Genomic DNA, 19,654 nt, shown 5'->3' on the forward strand with positions numbered 1-19,654 from the left:
TAAAATTAGTAACAGAAATAAAGTAATTGGATTTTATAATTATAATAAATGTGGTTTTTTAAAAAATATACTAAATAGAGTCACCTCTAATTACTTGTTTCTGTAAAAGAGATAAAACACTTAGTTTGAAGGGCTACCAAGTCAATACTGAATCAGAAAAGGGAAAGTTTTATTTATTTTTGTTGTCATTTCAATGAGCTTTTTGTTAGAGGACAACTTTATATGTATGAAATTAGGTTTATATCATGATTTTAATGGGATTTTAGGTTTTATTTTCTGAATATTAAAGAAAATAGTAAAGAAGTATTTTTCATAATATATAGTGAATTTATTAACTTTACCTTAAAATCTTACAAAAAGTATTTGGTATAAATGAACTAGAAAGAACCACAAAAAATTACCTCAACACCCATTTCTCCAGGAGGTCCAGCATCACCTTGCAGTCCTCGAGGTCCCTATATTAAAACAAAATTTAAGATATTAAAATAAAAGTTCTCCCTTCAAAAATCAGATATGGAATTAATAACATATGATTGTATATAATTAAGTTATCAACAATTTGTTACCTTTCTTTATACACAAAATTATATCTTTAGTTGATGCATCTGTGTCATTTTTAGAATGATATTAAGCTATGCTTGGATTTAATAGAAAAAAAAGAAAGGAGTACCATTCATTCATGTAATCCTAATTCATTGATTCATTCAATAAACATTGATCAAGTACTCAGTATCAAAAAGTGTAAAAGGCTTTTATAAGTTAACTTACTTAAAGGATATCTACTTAATATTCCTGGAAAATATGTGACAAATAAAATGGCATTTTTAAAGAAACAAATATATGATCTTTTTTTTACAGTGTAGTTTTGCTTTTCCTAGAATGTCATAAAATTAGAATTAGATGATATGTAACCTTTCAGATTGTTTTGCTGACTAATATTCCATTTTATGGGTGTTTGTTATCCACCATTGCTTTTTTTTTTTTTTTTTGGTACTAGGGATTGAACCCAGGGGTGCTTAACTACTGAACCAAATCTCCAGACCCCTTTTTTAATCTTTTACTTTGAGACAGGTTCTTGCTAAGTTGCTGAGGGCCTTGCTCAGTTGCTATGGCTAGCTTTGAACTTATGATCCTTCTGCCTTAGCCTCCCATGTTGCTGGGATTAGAGGTGTGCACCACCATGCTTGGCTCCATTTGCTTTTTGAAGGATCTTGTCTTAGTTCTTTTGAGCTGCTATTACAAAGTACATAAACTGATAGCTTATAAATAATGGACATTTATTTCTCACAGTTCTGGAGGCTGGAAAGTCCATTATCAATGTACTAGCAGCAGATTCAGTGTCTGGTGAGATTCCACTTTTTGGTTCATAGATGCTACATTCTAGCTGTGTCTTCATGACACAGTTACAAATAGATTTTTATCTCTCTGAAGTCTCTATTTTTAAGAGCAGTATTCCTGGCCATGAAGGCCTTAATGCCCTCATCATCTAATCACCTCTAAAGGCCCTACTTCCTAATCCTATTGCCTTATGGTCCAGAAAATGGCAACTAATAACCAACAAGTCTATTGGTTGCTTCCACAAACTCCATGTGTGGGTGTTTGAGTGGACCACTCATTTGAGTAACAGCAAGGAGTATGATTACTGGATAATATGATAGGAGTATGTTTAGGTCTGCCAAACTGAAAAGAGGTGGCACCGTTTTATATTTCCAGCAGCAATTTATGAGATCCTGTTGCTGTACATCCCTGTCAGCATTTGGTATTGTCAGGGATTTGAATTTTAACCATTCTAACAGGTGTGCAGTGCTATGTAATTTTTTATTGCAATTTCCTATGAGAGATTATTTGAGCATGATTCATTTACTTCTATGCCACTTTTGTAAATTTTCAGGTGTAGTATATGTTCAAATCTTTTGTTTACTTTTTAATTTTTTAAAAAAATTTGACTTGAGATCTCTCTATATTTTGGATACAAGTCTTTTTATCAGATATGTGCTTTGCAAATATTTTCTCCTAGTCTATGACTTGTCTTTTCATTCTTTTAGCAATGTGTTTTTTGAGGAAAAGTTTTTAATGTTAACAAAGCCCAACTTATCCATTTTTTTCATGGATTAAAATTGTATCTAAAAACTTTTGGTATTGTATCTAAAAACTCATTGCCAAACCTAAGGTCACATAGATTTTCTCCTATGTTTATTTTCTAGAAGGAGTTTTAGAATTTTGCATTTCTCATTTAGATCTCTGATGCATTTTGAGATTTTCTCTGTGTGTGTGTGAGAGAGAGAGAGAGAGAGAGAGAGAGAGAGAGAGAGAGAGAACGAGTGCTATATAATCTATACCTACATTCTTTTTCCCCCTGGGCATATGGCCATACATTTTTTCCCTGCATCATTTGTTGGAAAGACTGTCCACTGAATTTCCTTTGCTCCTCTTTCAAAGACCATTTGTCAACTCCAGGCATTTACTGGAAAATGCCAGAATTTCATTTTTCTTTAAAGCTGAGTAATATTCCACTGAGTATATATACCACATTTTCTTTATTCATTCATCTATTGAGGGACACCTGGATTGATCCCATAGTTTAGCTATTGTGAATTGAGCTGCTATAAACATTGATGTGGCTGTGTCACTATAGTATGCTGATTTTAAATCCTTTGGGTATAAGCCAAGGAGTAGGATAGTATATAGTGGGATAATATATAGTATAGTGGGATAGTATTTGTATAATTTGTACTTTGATATGCTACAACCTTATTATAATCACCTATTAGTTCAAGGAAGGTTTGTTTTTAAAGTAAATCAATTCTTTAGGAATTTTTTAATATATAAAAGCATATTATTTTGAAAAAGTTTTATTTTCTCCTTTACAATATGTAATTTTAAAAATTTCCTTTTCTTATATTATTGCAGTAGCTAGAACTTCTAATATAATGTTGAGTAGTAGCTAAAAAAAAAGAGTCATCTTTTCCTCATTTCCTTGTTCTACGGGGGAAAACATCTAGCCTCTCACCATAGAGTATGATGTTGGATATAAGGCTATTTTTTCCTTTGAATATACGTTCTTCATAAAGCTGAGGAATTGTCCTTCCATTTTGTTTCCTGAGAGTTTTATTAGGACTGGATATTAAATTTTATTAAATGATTTTTTGGATCTTTTTATAACATCATTTTTTTCTTCTTTAGTCTGTTAAGTTAATTTCACTGATTTTCTTTGTATACCTGGAATAAATCCCACCCGGTCATAATGTATACTCACTCTATGATGTTGTATTTGATTTGCTAATATTTTGCTGAGGATTTTTACATCTATTTTAATGGGTGATATTGGTCTCTAGTTTTCTTTTCTTGTAATGTATTTGGATAGTTTTGGTATACAAGGGTAATTCTGTCCTCAGAATGAGTTAGGAAGTGTTCTGCTGTTTCTATTTCCTGGGAGAGATTCTAAAGAACTGGTATTATTTGTTCAATAAGTTTTTGGCAGAATTCACTAATAGTAGTTGACTTAAGAGTTTGTAATATGCAGCAGAATACAACAGACACTAGTATGGCAATATGTAAAAAAGTGGATATGTAACCCATGTGATTCTGCAATATGCATATGGGGTAAAAATGGGAGTTCATAGTCTGCTTGAATAAAATGTATGAAATATGATATGTCAAGAAAAAAATAAATAAATAAAAAATAATAAAGAAATAAATAAAAAAGAGTTTGTAATATGTATTTACAATTAATTTAAGTCAATTTGCAAGTAACACTATACCATTCCATGGACACTGCTAGTACCTTTTTTTGTGATATCTTTAAAATTCTGAGATGCTGATGTAGGGTCCTCTTTATCTTTTGTTTCCAAGACTGTTGCCATTTTGTATTTTCATAAGTAATTTAATGGGGGATTGAGTGAGGTTTTATCAGATATTTCCAGTTAACCTGAGAATCATATTAATTATCTTTTGAGGTAAGAAGAAGTGACTTATGGAACTTAATAAGAGAGTACCTAGGGAAAAACAATATATATATATGTGTGTATATATACATATATATATATATATATATATACATATATATATGTATATATTTAATTATAGGGGATGTTATAAAGCAAGGTTAGGAAGAAATAATTTTAAAAAGCATAGCATTCTACTTTTTCTTTTAAATACAATTTTCAGTGCTAAAGATATTAACAAAATTATTTAGGTCAGGAGATGCTTTTTCATTCGTTTTTCTGAGGAGACAGGAAAAGACAGAAAGAGAGAAAGAGGGAAAGAGAAAAGAAGGAAGAAAGAAACTCACCATTTTCCTCTTATAGAAGGCCACTGTGTATAGTTGTGCGGGTTATATATTGTACTATCGTAGGAACATTATTTATATCAAGTTTGCAATGATTGGGGCATTTCTTTTATATATGTATATATACATATAAATGTATATAATATTAAAATCTAGATCAGGGGTCAGCAAACTTTTCTTGAAGGGTTAGATGGTAAATATTATAGGCTTGTGGGTCATGTGGTCTCTGTCTGAACTACTTTAGTTTAGACACATGTAGTCATATATACATAAATGAATAGTAAGGCTGTATTTCAGTAAAATTTGGTTTACAAAAGCAGGCTGCAGGTTGTCCCTCTTTATGCCTACATACTTCTAAAGGAATCTGAGATTGTCAAGAAAATTTAAAGACTGGTTATGATTAGGGATGAAACTCCTAATTTATATATCTGATTTCCTTCTTATCTCTCAGTCTCTGCATTTCAACCTCTTCTATCATATTTTAAAAATGTCAAAATTCTTTAGATCTCAGCCTTACATCTATTAAATAAAAAGTATGAGGGGCCATTGTTTTGAATTAAGATCTTGTATAGGCCCCAAAAGACCAGACTAAAAATAAAAATGGAGTCACTCATACTAAAGGTCCACAACACAAAACCAAAACTAAGGTGGAATTTGACCTTCTGAGAAATCAAGAAAAGGAATATGAAAATGAAGTTTCTTCTGCTTCAGTTCTTTCAAAAAAGTAACCTGAAGTTAAGCAGTTATTTTTCTATTGCTCTGTCTCCCTAGCCCTACTTTATAAGGAAAGTAATTCTGAAGTGACCACTCTACTTTTTGTCCTTTGTTTGCCTTTTTCCAGACTTTTTCCATCTGTAAACCCCACCTCTTCTACAAAACTCATAGGAAGACTTACTCTATTTTATGGAATGAAGTGGTACTGCTTTTGCTAAAAGTATTGACTCTTCACTTGGGCCTGCAGCTGTACTGTCTTAACTTTGGGTCAGATTCCTGTTCAACTCTGCACATAGACTGTTAATCACTTAAGGAGTGTCTATCTAAAAATTGGTAATACAAGGTTGAATGGCCCTCTCTCATTCCCCCTTCCAGGCTTAAGTTATCACGAGTAACTAATATATTTTTAAGATTCCAGGAATAGCCAGTCTTACAGGTATATTATTCCATAAAAGGAATGGAGGTTGTTCCCCCAAGTGGGAGCCATCATCTCATGACAAGAACGGAATTGACCCTCAAACAGTAACTATTTTTCCTTCAGCCTGCAGAATTTTGTAGAACCTCACTTGGGGTAATGATCAACCAGATCACAGTTTGACCAAGACTGTTTGACTATGCATAGTTCTTGTCCCCTTTGTCCTTGTTCTATATAAATTCCAAGTTCTTATCTGAACCCCAAAGACAGGGCTTAGGACACTTGTCTCCTTGTTTCATTCAGTGTGGCCACATGAATAATAAATTCCTTTCTTGCCTTCCCACCACTTGTATCTGATTTGACTCTCAAGTGGCTGGTGACCAAATCTGGTCTGTTGGAATCCCTTAGTCAGGACTCAGGTCAAGGATTCCAGTAATAGATTTCTTTCTTTCAAAATTGTTTATCCATTCACTTCAAGTCAAATAAAAATGGTTGGTATATCTGAGGAATTATGGTCTTGAACTGGTGACAAGTGGCCCTGACAATGTCATCACAATGTCATGATGCTCACATATACTCTAGAGTTATTAATGTCAGGCTCTTGAATTCCACTGGATATAAGATTCTGGGGAAGTGATATTGCTATTGTCTGGATGATTATAAAAGTTTGTCTCTTTTTATCTTGTGATTTGAGTGATATGAGACAATAACCTGATCACTGCTCTATCTCTCCAGTGACATCCATAAGATAATAACACAAGTTCTCAGGAATAGGGGTCATAAAGCTGTGTGCATTTTGTCACCTGACTCCTTTCCATGCTCACCTTGTACTTATTTTCTACCTGACTCCATGCCACAGACAGACTGGCCATCTTTCAGTTCTTTGATAAGCATGCAGTGCTTCCTCCCAGCTCATGATTTCTCTCTGGAATAACCTTTCCTCATGTAACTACTATTCATCTTTCAGATGACATCTCAAATGTTTCTTCTTGTGGAACATTAGCTCTAGATCATGACAGTTTTTCTGTCATAGATCCCTTTAGATCTAAATTATTACATAATTTGTCCTTTGTGTCTTCTGCAACCATAGATTCAACCAGCTGCAGATAAAATAAAAAATAAATAAATAAAAACTAGGAATGAAAAGTCTGAACATGTACAGACTTTTTCCTCTTGATTTTATTCCCTAAACAATACAGTATAATAACTATCTGCATAGCATTTACATTGTATTAAGTATTGTAAGTAATCTAGAGAAGATATAAAGTATATAAGAGAAGGTGGGTAGGTTACATGAAAACACTATACCATTTTATATAAGGGTATTGAGTATTTACAGATTGGAGTATCTAAGGGAGGTTCTGGAACTAATCTTCTTTGGATATTGAGGGATAATTGTACTTTATGGTATTTATCTCAGTTTATAATTATCCATTTATGCCTATGTTTATTTATTTTGTATCACCAGACTGAAAATTACAAGCTTACCACTACATTATCAAATGTAGATTCTTAATAAATATTTGTATATTGAATGAATGAGTGAATGAATGGTCACCAATTCAAATAAAAAATACTTACAAAAATCAGTTTTGAATCTTGGCTCTAGAAAAACTATAGTTCTCTTTTTCAACATTTCTTTTGTGTTTATCAATTTTCATCTTTGTTATGACTAGACAAAGCAGTTCAAATATCTGACACAAAGCTCACTGTATTCATTATACACTGAATTTACCCATTTCTATTTCTCATTCCTGTGACCTGCATGTTAGTGTTTAGGTGCCATTAGGCATTTAGTTAACAAGTCTTTTCCTGTGCAAATCCTAAGATGTTGTCTCTCCTGTTGCCATAATTCTACTGACATACTTATTTCTACTTAAATGTCTTCTTTATTAAGACTCGTTAGTTTTCATTCCATTTTATCTCATCTATGTAATGTTATCTACTTATTGAATAATTACACCTCTGAGTACATGATCTTTTGTTAATTCAGTTTAACAAATGCACATTGAGCAGATTTAACATGCCAGATATTATACCAGAAAAGGAGATTGCAAAGGTAAAAGAAATGGTCTCTTAATTCAGGGAGCTTATGGACTTTTAGGGAAAACAGGTACTTAAGTACACCATGCTAAAGACAGTTGCATTATTTTAAGTAAAATAAATATTAGAATTGGGAAGGCAAGTTGAGACATAAAAAATAGGGAGAAAACCAAGAATGATTTAGTTGTATAAAATCAATGTCATATATTATTTTATTTGGAAATAATTATAGATATTATTAATTCATTTTTTGGAGTTCATATCATACATTAAACACATGAAAGAGGAAATGAACAGTTTGTTATGAATACTCTGTTAAAATTTTCTACTGCTTCTATCTAAAGGAATTATGCAATGACCATCTGTAAACCTTTGTGTCAACTGATGATAAAATCAACTCAGTGGTTTGAAAGGTTATATTGTTATTGTAAATCTCAGAAATATATTAGAGCATCTTACATCTGACATGATTAACCAGAAGAATGACTTCATTGGCAATAAAGAATAAATTCTGAGAAAGTAGGTTGTGACTAGTTCTTTCCTTTTCACAAATTCATTTTCCATGGAAACTCCATAACTGAATCATATTCATGAAATTGTGATGTAAGTTTTTGTACTGCTGATACAACAGCATTTCTGTCATCTTTCTACATTTTGGCCCATCAGATGTAGAGTTTGGCTTCTCTATGTGGTCTTCTATTATAGAGTTGGCTTCATAAATGTGTATGTGTGTGAGTGGGCAATGTAGTAATTGTAAGAACAGCAAGCCATTCAGAAGAATTTCTGAGATTCAATAAAACAGAGTTTTCTTTGTTAAAAATAAATATTCTCAGTTTTAACAGTTCCAGAGATACTGAAACAAATTAGAGTATATGAAACTTGAAAGGCATTAAAACTATATGAAAACATATTCATTCTACATAGTCTATGGTGTTTATACAGCAAAATATCCATTCTACATGACCAGTCTATAGTATCTATGATAAATGCTGCTTTCTAAATATAGCCACAACATAAAAGGGCAATAATGAAAGGATAAATTTGCATTTGGAGAAAAAACTATTAGAAAAGTATAAATATAGACTTACTGGTTCTCCTGCAAGTCCCCTGTCTCCTGTACTGCCAGAGGGTCCAGGTAAACCCTGGAAAATAAATGTAGAACTTGTAGAAAAAGTAGTGTTTGAAAATGTTTTAATTTTCTTATCTTAGCTTTCATTATGGATCCTTGTCTATGTCTTCCTTTATTCTTTTGTGGTAAAATATATACCATAAAATTTACCATTTTAACCATTTTTATGTATATGGTTTTATGGTATTTAAGTACATTCACCCTTATTAAGCAACCATCAACACTGTTCATCTGCAGAATTTTTCCATCTTGCCCAACTGAAACTGCTTATAAATAAAACACTAAATACCCCACAGCCATTTCCCCCAACTCCCTGGTAATCACCATTCTATTTTTTGAAGTAGAATGAATTTGATTACTCTAGGCATTTCATATAAATGAGACCATATGATATCTGTTTTTTTGTGTCTGGTTTGTTTCACTCATTATAATGTCTTCTAGGTTCATCCTTATAGCATGTGTCTAAATTTTCTTCCTTTTAAAGGCTGATCAGAATTTCACTGTATGTACACACCACACTGTGTTTATTCATTGGTCAGTGGGCACTTAGGTTGCTTCCACCATTTGGTTATTGTGTATAATACTGCTGTGAACATGTGTGCACAAGTATTTGGGTCTCTGTTTCAATTCTTTTAGGTATTACACTAAAAACGTAATTGATAAATCACATAGTAATTCTATGTTTAACTTCTCAAGTAAAACTGTTTTCTATAGCAGCCTCACCATCTTATATTCAAACCTTACTGAACTGCACAGGGTTCAAACTTCTCCATATCTTTGCCAACACATATTTTCTGAGTTTTTTTTTCCTTTTCATTCCCCTTTCCTTCCCTTCCTTTCCTTTCCAGCAAAAACAACCTTATGTGTGTGGAACAGTATCTCACTGTGGTTTTGATTTACGTTTACCTAATGACTAGTGGTGTTCAACCTCATTGCATGTGCTTAGTGGCCATTTGTATATCTTCTTTGGCAAAATGTTTACTCAAGTTATTTACTCATGTTTTCACTGGATTGGTGTTATGTGGTTCTGAAAGGGATATGGGGATCCGTGGCCTCTTCTTCCTTCTCTTTTGGCTTTCCTTTTTCATTTTAGTTTCTGGCCACCCTGAAATTAGCATTTTTCTCACCATGATATTCTGCCTTATCAGGGATCAAAAACAATGAAGCCAACTGACCATGGACTAAAAACCTCTGCAACCATGAGCCAAAATTAGTTTTTATTTCTTCTAAGTTGATTATCTATGGTATTTTATCACAGAGATGAAAAGATGACTAACAGGTTTGTTATTGTTTTGTATTCTTGGTTATTGAATTGTAGAAGCTTTTTTTTAACAGTGAAAAAATTTATTAATTCTTACATAATAGTATTTGAAAATTAATATGGGATTAAAAATAATATATTCTTTATTTTAGCTATTTCTGTGTACTTCTAGAAATGATTTTATTTTAAGATGCTATTTTTAGGTTACATTTTGAGCTCACAATATAGTCCTAGTGGGCAGAATTTTTCTAAACTCCCAGTGACTAATTAATACATCTTAAAGATTTCTCGTAAGACATTTTCACTCCAAGCCTATCTGAACTCTTCAACAAGCAATTGCTTATGTTATTGCCATGTCTTCTCTCCCCCTCAATCAATATTGCATTCTTAGGGGCACTCATATTTATTTCTTTCATTTGAAATATCCCTGTGGACAGGACAGCCCCCTCAACCATTTATTTTTTTATTGATTTAAAAAAATAAATGACAGTGGAATGCATTACAATTCTTATTACACATCTACAGCACAATTTTTCATATCTATGGTTGTATATAAAGTATTGACACCAATTCGTGTCTTCATATATGTACTTTGGATAATGATATCTATTATATTCCACCATCCTTACTAATACCCACCCTGCCCCCTCCCATTTCCTCCCACCCCTCTGCCCTTTTTTGATCTACTTCTAGTCTTATAATTAATTCTCATTCTATTATGACAAATTATTATCCAGAATTATTTTAAATTTGAATTTCCTTACACCTTTAATATTGATATAAAAAGTTTTTTCCAAATATAATATCTTTGTGATGTATTAATAGTTATGATTTGTGCCCTTAAAATATGGCAAGGCACAGTGATATCAGGATCTCCAGATGGCTATAAATAACAATACTGGACCTCTAAGTTCTTATTTAATTTCATTTTTACATCATACAATCTATAGTACCAGAAAGTGAGTCTCATTTTATAATGAAATATATTATAATGAAATACATTTATATATTAGGTATTAATGAAATACATTTATAATGAAATACATTATAAAATGGTAGATAGAACTCTAAGCCAAATTCTGTATGCTCCCTGTCCTTTCATTCAAAGATTTACTCAGTACATACTGAATGCCAGACATTGATAACTACTAACAATATATAAAACAATGCTTCAATTTGTAAGTTGCATCTTCTATACTGTTGACCTTAGAAATGTTAATAACTATACAGCAATTCATAGCTACCATTTTATCTTAAAAGCTAGAAGTTAAGAAAAATATGATACTAAACTGGAAGTAAGGATATTTATAACTGCAAATGCTGATGAGGATGTGAAGAAAGTTGAACTGTCATATACTGTTAGTGGGAATGTAAATTAATAGAGCCATTATGGAAAATAGTATGGAGGTTCCTCAAAAAACCAGAAACAGAACTACCATATGATCTAGCAATTCCATCAGTGAATATATATCCAAAGGAAAGAAAACCAGTATGTTGAAGAGATATGTACTCCCATATTTTTTACTGCACTACTCCTTAAAAGCCAAGATATGGGGTCAATCTAGTTGCCTGTCAACGGATGAATGAATAAAGAAAATGTGCTATAAATACCCAAGGGAATATTATTCAGTCATGAAAAGAATGAAATCCTGTCATTTGAAGCAAGATGGACAGAACTGGAGAACTACATGTTAAGTGAAATAAGTTAAGCACAGAAAACAAATACCACATGTGCTCACTTATATGTAGAAGCTAAAAAAGTTAAATCTCATGGAAGTGCAGAGGAGAATAGTAGTTAATAGAGACTGGGAAGGATACCAGGAAGTGAGGGGATGAAGAGAAGATGGTTAACAGATACAGGGATACAGTAGGATAGAAGGAATAACTTTTAATATTCTATAGTATAGTAGGGTAACTATGGCTGACAATATTTAATTATATATTTAAAAGTAATTGGTAGAGATGATTCTGAATCTTCCCAACAAAAAGAAATGATAATTGTTTGAGGTGATGGACACATGAATTACTCTTATCTGATTATTTCACATTGTACTGAAAAATTATACTGTACCCCCCAAATGTGTATAACTATATGTCAACTAAAAGTTTAAAAAATTCAAAGAGGTATTAAAAATTATTAGAATCACATAATCTTCTATGTTATAATCATTAATGTTCTGTTCAGTTTCTATGGGTAGTGATAGGGAAATATGTCAAATTATGGACTCTTAGCTGGTTAAAATCTGGTTTCAGTCATGAAAATCATACACTCTTCATTCATTTCAGATTCTTAAATTAAGAAACAGAATCAATATAAGGGATCCCTCTGTGCCCGATATACAAACTGAAACAGATAGTAAAAGTTCAGAACTTGAAATAATGACTGTCCCATTTTCCTTGGAAAATGTGTTTGGATATAATATCAAGCTTATTATATATCTTTAATGCTATTGATGATTCAAAAGGCTGTTTTACAGAGCTAAGAAGCAATTTAAATGTTCTCTATTTTTATTAGGGACAAATGGAAAAAGCATAGCTGGCAACAAATAAAAATTCTCTTTAAGAATTTTCATGCTAAGTGAAATAAGCCAATCCCACAAAACCAAAGGCTGAATGTTTTCTCGAATATGTGCATGCTAATTCACAATAAGGCGGGAGGCCCTAGGGAAGAATAGCATTAACTTAGATTAGGTAGAGGGAAGTGATGGGAGAGGAGGAGAAGAGATAGTAGAAATAAGAAATGGAAAGATAGTAGAATAAAACAGATATTATTACTGTATGTATATATGTGACTACATGACCAATATGATTCTGCAACATGTTCATTCAGAAAAATGAGAAATTATATCCCATCTATGTGTGATATATCAAAGTGCATAAATGTATTCTACTGTCATATACAAATAAAAAAATTAAAAAAATTTTCAGATGCTAATACTATATTATTCATAGTAGAGCTCCTTGTTCATGACTTTAACTCACTAACTATAAGATTGATGACCATAAATATAATACTGACAGCCTTTGCCAAGCACATTAGAATAAAAATCATTTTTTGGAAATAGGAAAGATATTCCATTTTTAAAGATGAGGAATTGGAGGCTCAAAGAGATTTAAAAATTTATAAAAAGAAAAATATCTAGTAAGAGGCAGAATCAGTATTTGACCTCCAACATATCTGACTCCAATACTACATAATGATATATAAACATGCAGGAGAATAATAATAAACATAAACATGGACATCTCATCTAAAATACTGGAGGCAAAAAGAAAGTGGCCTCTTTCTAGTGCTGAATAAAAACAAAACAAAAACAAAACCATACATCTCATATCCAGTGAAAATGTCCTTCAAGAACAAATGTGATATAAAGACATTTCATAAATAAAAACTAAGAAAATAAACCACTGGCATTCTTCACTAAAAGAAATCTAAAGGAAGTTCCATAGTCTACAGGAAAATGAAATGTTGATCTTCAGAAAGGAACAAAGAGTACCAGAGATGATAAATAGGTAGGTAAATATAAAATGCTATTTTCCTCCTAAATATTTCTACAGTGTATATTTCATTTATATTAGTGTAATGCAATGTGGGATTTATAATACATATAAATGTAAAACATAAAATAATTATAGTCTAAAAGATAGAAGGCTGGTAAATTAGCCTATATGACTACAAGTTTCTTACACTTATGTTAAATATGTAACGTAAAATGTTTATTTTGTTGGATAGAGTTGGAGAATATCATGCTAAGCGAAGTAAGCCAATCCTAAAAAAACCCAAAGGCCGAATATTCTCTCTGATAAGTGGATACTGATCCATAATGGGGGTGGATGGAAAAAATGGAGGAACTGTGATTGGCAAAGGGGAAAGAGGGGAGGAGGGGGCACAGGGGCAAGAAAGATAGTGGAATGAGATGGACATCATTATCCAAGTTACATGTATGACTGCACATATGGTGCTACATTGTGCAAAACCAGAGAAATGGAAAATTGTGCTGCAATTGTATACAATGAATCAAAATGCATTTTGTTGTCATATATATCTAATTAGAACAAATAAATAAATATAGAATGCTTTAAAATTTTTTTTGTGGCACTTTGCAGACAAATTCTGCTGACCTGATCTAGCTACTGAAAATAATGAGAAGTTTAGCTAAAAATTCAATAGGTAACGAAAAATAGGATTTTTAAAATTATCCAATGCCAAAAGAAGGCACTGAACAGCAACTAAGAGGGCACAAAGAAAAACAAAACTTAAAATGAAAAACCTGTATCAACCACATTAATAGTTACATTAAATGGAAATGAACCAAACACTATCATTAAAAGTCTGAGATTCCTAGGTTCAGTCCCCGGTGTGCCCCACCATCAACAAACACAGGGATTTTCAGAATAAAACATAGGATTCAACCGAAATACATTCAATTTGAATATCAAGGCACACATAATTTGAAAGTAAATTAATGGAAAAATAGCCATGTAAACAGCAACCATAAAAAAATTAGAGAGACGATATAGCTAATACTAAATAAAGTAGATGTCAAAACAACAGTATTCCCAGGAGGAAATAATATTACCAGAGAAAAATAGGATATCTTTAATGAAAAAAGGGTCAGTTGATCAGGAAAACACAATAGTTCTAAAGGTGAATGCACTTACAATAGAATTTCCAAATATATGAAGCAAAATCTGACAGAATTAAAGAAATAGAGAAATAAACAATTAAAAATTTTATACCCTTATCACATCAATTGATAGACTATTTAGATAACAAGTCAGTAGTGTTTCAACTCTTACAGTTTTTAAATGATTTGAAAAACCAAAATCAGTTGTTCATGCTTTATCACCCTAATTACACAATGGATTGTGAGTTTTCTTCCTGATTTCCCTTAGAGTCAGATCTATATGTAGATGGAAGGTAAGTATAGGAAATGGTGTTAGTCCACAGATAAATATATTTTTACAGGTTATCTACCAAGAGTAATGTATGTATTGTTGGTTTTCACTGGGTGTAACTCAGTGATACAGCATATGTCTAGCATGTACAAGGTCTTGGTTCAATACTCAGCATCAATCAAAAAAAGAATTATGACAATTTAGAGAAGAAAGAGGTTTTTAAAACTCCTATGTTTCTTTATTTTCCAGGTAAAGAAAATAGAATACAGAGAGCTAAACAATTTAAGCAAGGTTATGTAATTTTTAGGGGCACAAAGAACAAAGGTCAATCTGATCTTCAAAATATGCTCCTATTGTTGCTTGCTGCTGACAGTCCATGAAGGACTGAATACACTAAGATTACTCTGAAAGATAGAACAAATATTTTAGGTTTATCTGGCTTTTTTTTTTTTTCGATTGACTGTTCCTCACTTCTTCTAGATCTCAGTTCAGTCAAGGAGTGGGAGATGTACATACTGAATCCAGCAAACCTTAACAACTATACTAAACTCATGATTTAATGTCTAACCATGTTATTCATGGTTAAATTAAAAGGTATGTGTATTCTTCCAGTAGTCTGGGAGACTTTTTGCTGCAAGCTAAAATTACAAAATAATTCTAGTATCTTTTATTAGATTGAAAGTGTCAAACATCAAACATTGCATTTACTAAAGCTAAAAATGAAGGTTAAAGAGTAAGAAAGGTCAACAATGTACAAAATGAGTACGTAATTTTATATCTCTAGTTCTCATCTCTTTAAAATGAGAGGAATTAACATGAGCTCCAAATTCCTCCTCTAATTGCAATATGCAAGCCTTGTGTATAATATAGTAAAGTGGTCACAATCTACATGAACACGATTTACCCTGACTGAATAAAAAAACAGGTGGTGAGTATTAATAATCAAGGAATGTTCTTTGGAAATGAATTTAATTAATAGTACATTCCAAACACAAGCTCTTTTCTTAGAAAGTCATTTTCTTCTCTTTAGGTCTCTAATATTTTAGCTTTGACCAGTCAAATATAATGCTATTGTGGGAAACAACAGGCAGGGGGCAGCAGATTTCAAAAAGGAACAAGAAAATGTGACAATATAGCAGATAAAACATTTTTATCCTATCCTTTTATGACCTCTCAGCTGCAATCTATTTATGTTATTATCTAATTTCATACTGTTAAAGTATACATGTACATGTATATGACAAGTAAAATATCATTAAAAACTCATTCTGAGTGAAAGTAATTAAAAATACCTATACGTTTCAGTTCATATGGTCATATATATCTAATATCATCTGCGTATGTTTACGTATACACATGTGAATCTTTTTTAGATATTTAATCTTATCTAGGGATGTTCATAGAACTTGTTCCTTGGGAAAGCATATGTAATCTGGTAAGATGTCTGATGGTAGAAAATTATTGATATAATACATTAATTATTGAGTTTATAAATTATTAAAAACTTTTAGAACAGAGCCATGGGAAAGCATGATGACATACATAGCTCTTCACTCTGAAGGTCAAAAAGGCACTCAAGATGAGTTATAAGGAAACTAGGCAAGAGGCCTCAGAGAAGTTTCTTGTTTTAGCTTTATTATATTTCTCATATATATATATATATATATATATATATATATATATATATATTCTCACACCACTTTATTTTGATATGGCTTTTACAGAAAAACTAATTTACCATATCTATAGTAAAATCGAAATGTTATCACTACCAATTTAAAAATAGGTACAACCAATACCTAAAAGGGGTAAGCAACTTGCTCAAGTAAAATTATCTACGATGAAAAGGGAAGAAAAGAACTTGTGTTCTCTTAGTCTAAAAAACTGAATACTAATCAATAATTCTGTCAGATGATAAAGTAGATAATTTCATAATGTATTCATATATTAAGACATTACATTGTACACTATTAATAATTTTGTTCAAATCTCCCCAAACATTATTTCAACACAACCCCTAAAAGTGGATAAAAGTTGTTCATAGCTTATTTTTTATGACTTACTGGTTTCCCTTGAGCTCCTCTCTCTCCAGGGTTTCCAGTCTTACCCTGATCAAGGAAAAAAAAAAGCTTAGGTCAAGAAGGCAATTCCCAAAATAACGGGAAAGAACCAAGATAAATAGGGAAGGTTTAAAATGTTCATACTTAATATGAAATGTTTCATTACTTACAATAAGACCATGCGGCCCTCTTTTTCCTTGATTTCCTTTTTCACCCTAACAAAGTATGAATACCAGATAAATTAGTTAGAATTTGAATTATGGCCTTACACATACTAGCATACATTCACACAAAAAAAATAATAATACATTAAGTATGTGGTTCAATATTGAAAAGAAAACATTTGTGTGTGTATGTGTGTGTGTATGTGTGTATGTGTGTGTGTGTAGTAAAAATTATACATGTTTAATACTTAAACTAAGAAAATTTAGAACTATGCATTTGTAAGGAAACACATCATTTTATGGATAAGTAAGATATGGGGCTCAATAAAATTTATCTGCATATAAAATGAGGAAATAAATTATTACCTTGACACCTTGTATACCTTGTTCTCCTAGGAGACCATCTGGTCCTCTTGGTCCCTAGAGATGGGAAAAATTTGAAATGTTACTAATTTGAACTGTTCCTTTTTTTACTCCTATGTGTCCTGGAAGATAAAGACATAGTGCTTTTTAATTGATAAACTCCTGCTTATATTTATGCTCTGAGTACAGAAGAGAATACAGCTGGACATATGGCTGAACTTCTTTATACAAGTGAGTCAGCCCATGTTTTTAAGATTCTATGCCAAATAGAAAATTATATGACCACAAAAATAGCTGATACAGTTGTTGGGGGGCTGTAAGTTTGTTTTTAGGGCATTTTTTTCACTTTCTTGTTCACTCAGCAGTCAGAGTGAACAAGACTTATTCTTAAAAACCTTAACCTAAAAGTAGCTGTCTTGTTTGTGTAAACAATCTCTTTAAGTTTCATGTTTTTGCAATGGTGCTTTTCTCTTCAGCTTAGCAGATGAGTACTGATAGCATTGTATACACTCTGCACCTGCTGCACAATGATTACTAAAAGATGGCAGGGGCACAGAAAGAATACAGAAATGTTGTTGGAGATATTCCTGTAATTTTATAACTTCCTAATATTCATTCAATACATAGTTGCAAAGAAGCACTGATAGCAAAAGTCCCGTCCTGTTTAAGTTATAACTTTCCTTTGAAGATATTTGAGCCCTTTTTAAAAAGATATTTTTTAGTTGTCGATGGACCTTTATTTTATTTATTTGTATGTGGTGCTGAGAATCGAACCCAGTGCTTCACACATGCTAGGCAAGCGCATTACCACTGAGCCACAACCCCAGTCCCAAGATATTAGCGTCCCCGTTTTAAAGGTACTTAATTCAGTTCTATAAGCCTCTAACCCAAGATCTGCTGTAGAAAAGGAATTATATGAAGTGTTATGAAGATACATAATTGTGAGATTTCTTTATTTTGAAGAAATCTTTGTAACAAAATGAAGAAATCTCACAATTACATAGAATTTTAAAAGGTAAATTACACAAGTGATCATAATACAAGGAGATGCGCATGTCAGGAACCTAAAGGAGGATTCAGAGACAGAGAACATTGACATGTTGATTATGGGAATGTAGATATCCTCTGGCAGCTGGAAGTCAAGTTCTCATGGAATTACTTAAAACAGAAGGAATTCTAGTTAGAAGGACAGTATGAGAAAAGGGTGCAGAGGCATGAAAGAAGATATTCAAAGAATGAAAATGACTTTGTTTGGCCATGTTATAGATAACATGTAGAGAACTATTTAAAAAATAAATGTGGTAAGGAAGACAGATTTAAAAGGAAAAGGATTGGAGTTTATATTTAAATAACTTGGGAATCGGGAACCATATATTTGTATACAACAGTGATACAAATATCCCAGTACAACCTGCTCATCTGAAGTATCCTCCTAGGCTTCAGCACCTTCTCTTCTATTCCATCTGAGATAAGTCTTAGTTTAGCTTTTTATTTTTAAAAGCTGTTTACTATAATAGGACTCTTTTCCTCCCTACTATAAGGATACCTGCATTTCTTGATCTGCTTGGGCATGTTCATGGATTTGGAGAGAACATTATACTCCATGAGGATCTACAGCTCTGCTGGTCCTATTAAAGTGAAAGCCAAATCTCCAGTCCTAAAACTTCTCAGTCTGTATTTAAGGTGCTCCATAGTCTGTCCCCAACTTCCTTTTCCGCCTTATTTTCCAATAGGACTGGAAAACTAAATTACTGTCTTATTGTGTAAGACCTTGAAGGTCAAGTTGAGAAGTAAAGAGTCAATTAAATAGATCAATAATTTTCAAAATGAGTTTTAATTCAACTAACATTTGCTGAATGCCTACTACACACTGGGCATTGTTTTAGGCTCAGGGTACACAATAGAGAGAAAAGACAAATTCCTGAATTTATAAACAAGAAAATAAGCATTTAAAATTGAAGTATAAAATGAAAATAGGTAGTCAAGTATAATGAAGAAAATTAAAGGATATTACAGTACTAGAAAGTACCCAATGTGGGGAGTACCATTTTAGCTAGAGCATCTGAGAAGTCTCTATAGGAGATCAGACTTCAAGGCATTCAAGTAACTTGGGAAAGGTCACTGTGGCAAGAGAAACAGCAAGTGTGGAAGTGCTCAGGGGGGTGCACTTGGAATATTCAACAGTTAAGTAACTGAAAATTAGAAAACATTAATGATTAAAGAATGAAGTTTAAAGTGTGAAGGGCCCTCAAGATTTTGCTCTAATAATTCCCGTCATTTTAAAATTTCAGCAATCTACATTGATTTTTTTTCTCTGG

General features: G+C 32.1%; 1 protein-coding gene across 1 annotated transcript in view; it reads right to left on the minus strand.

The window, feature by feature from the left end:
• Positions 1-19,654, minus strand: part of Col24a1 (collagen type XXIV alpha 1 chain) — a 393,162-nt gene that overhangs the window by 132,213 nt on the left and 241,295 nt on the right. The window contains exons 30-34 of the mRNA XM_046443140.2: positions 17,340-17,393; positions 16,980-17,024; positions 16,813-16,857; positions 8,549-8,602; positions 402-455 (exon numbers count right to left, since the gene is read on the minus strand). Coding sequence (XP_046299096.1) covers positions 402-455; positions 8,549-8,602; positions 16,813-16,857; positions 16,980-17,024; positions 17,340-17,393 — 252 coding nt within the window. The remainder of the gene's footprint in view (positions 1-401; positions 456-8,548; positions 8,603-16,812; positions 16,858-16,979; positions 17,025-17,339; positions 17,394-19,654) is intronic.

This window comes from Marmota monax, unplaced genomic scaffold (genome assembly GCF_021218885.2).
Source record: "Marmota monax isolate L192 unplaced genomic scaffold, Marmota_monax_Labrador192_F-V1.1 WCK01_AAM20220418_F8-fsc00046, whole genome shotgun sequence".
NCBI classification, from domain to species: Eukaryota; Metazoa; Chordata; class Mammalia; order Rodentia; family Sciuridae; genus Marmota; species Marmota monax.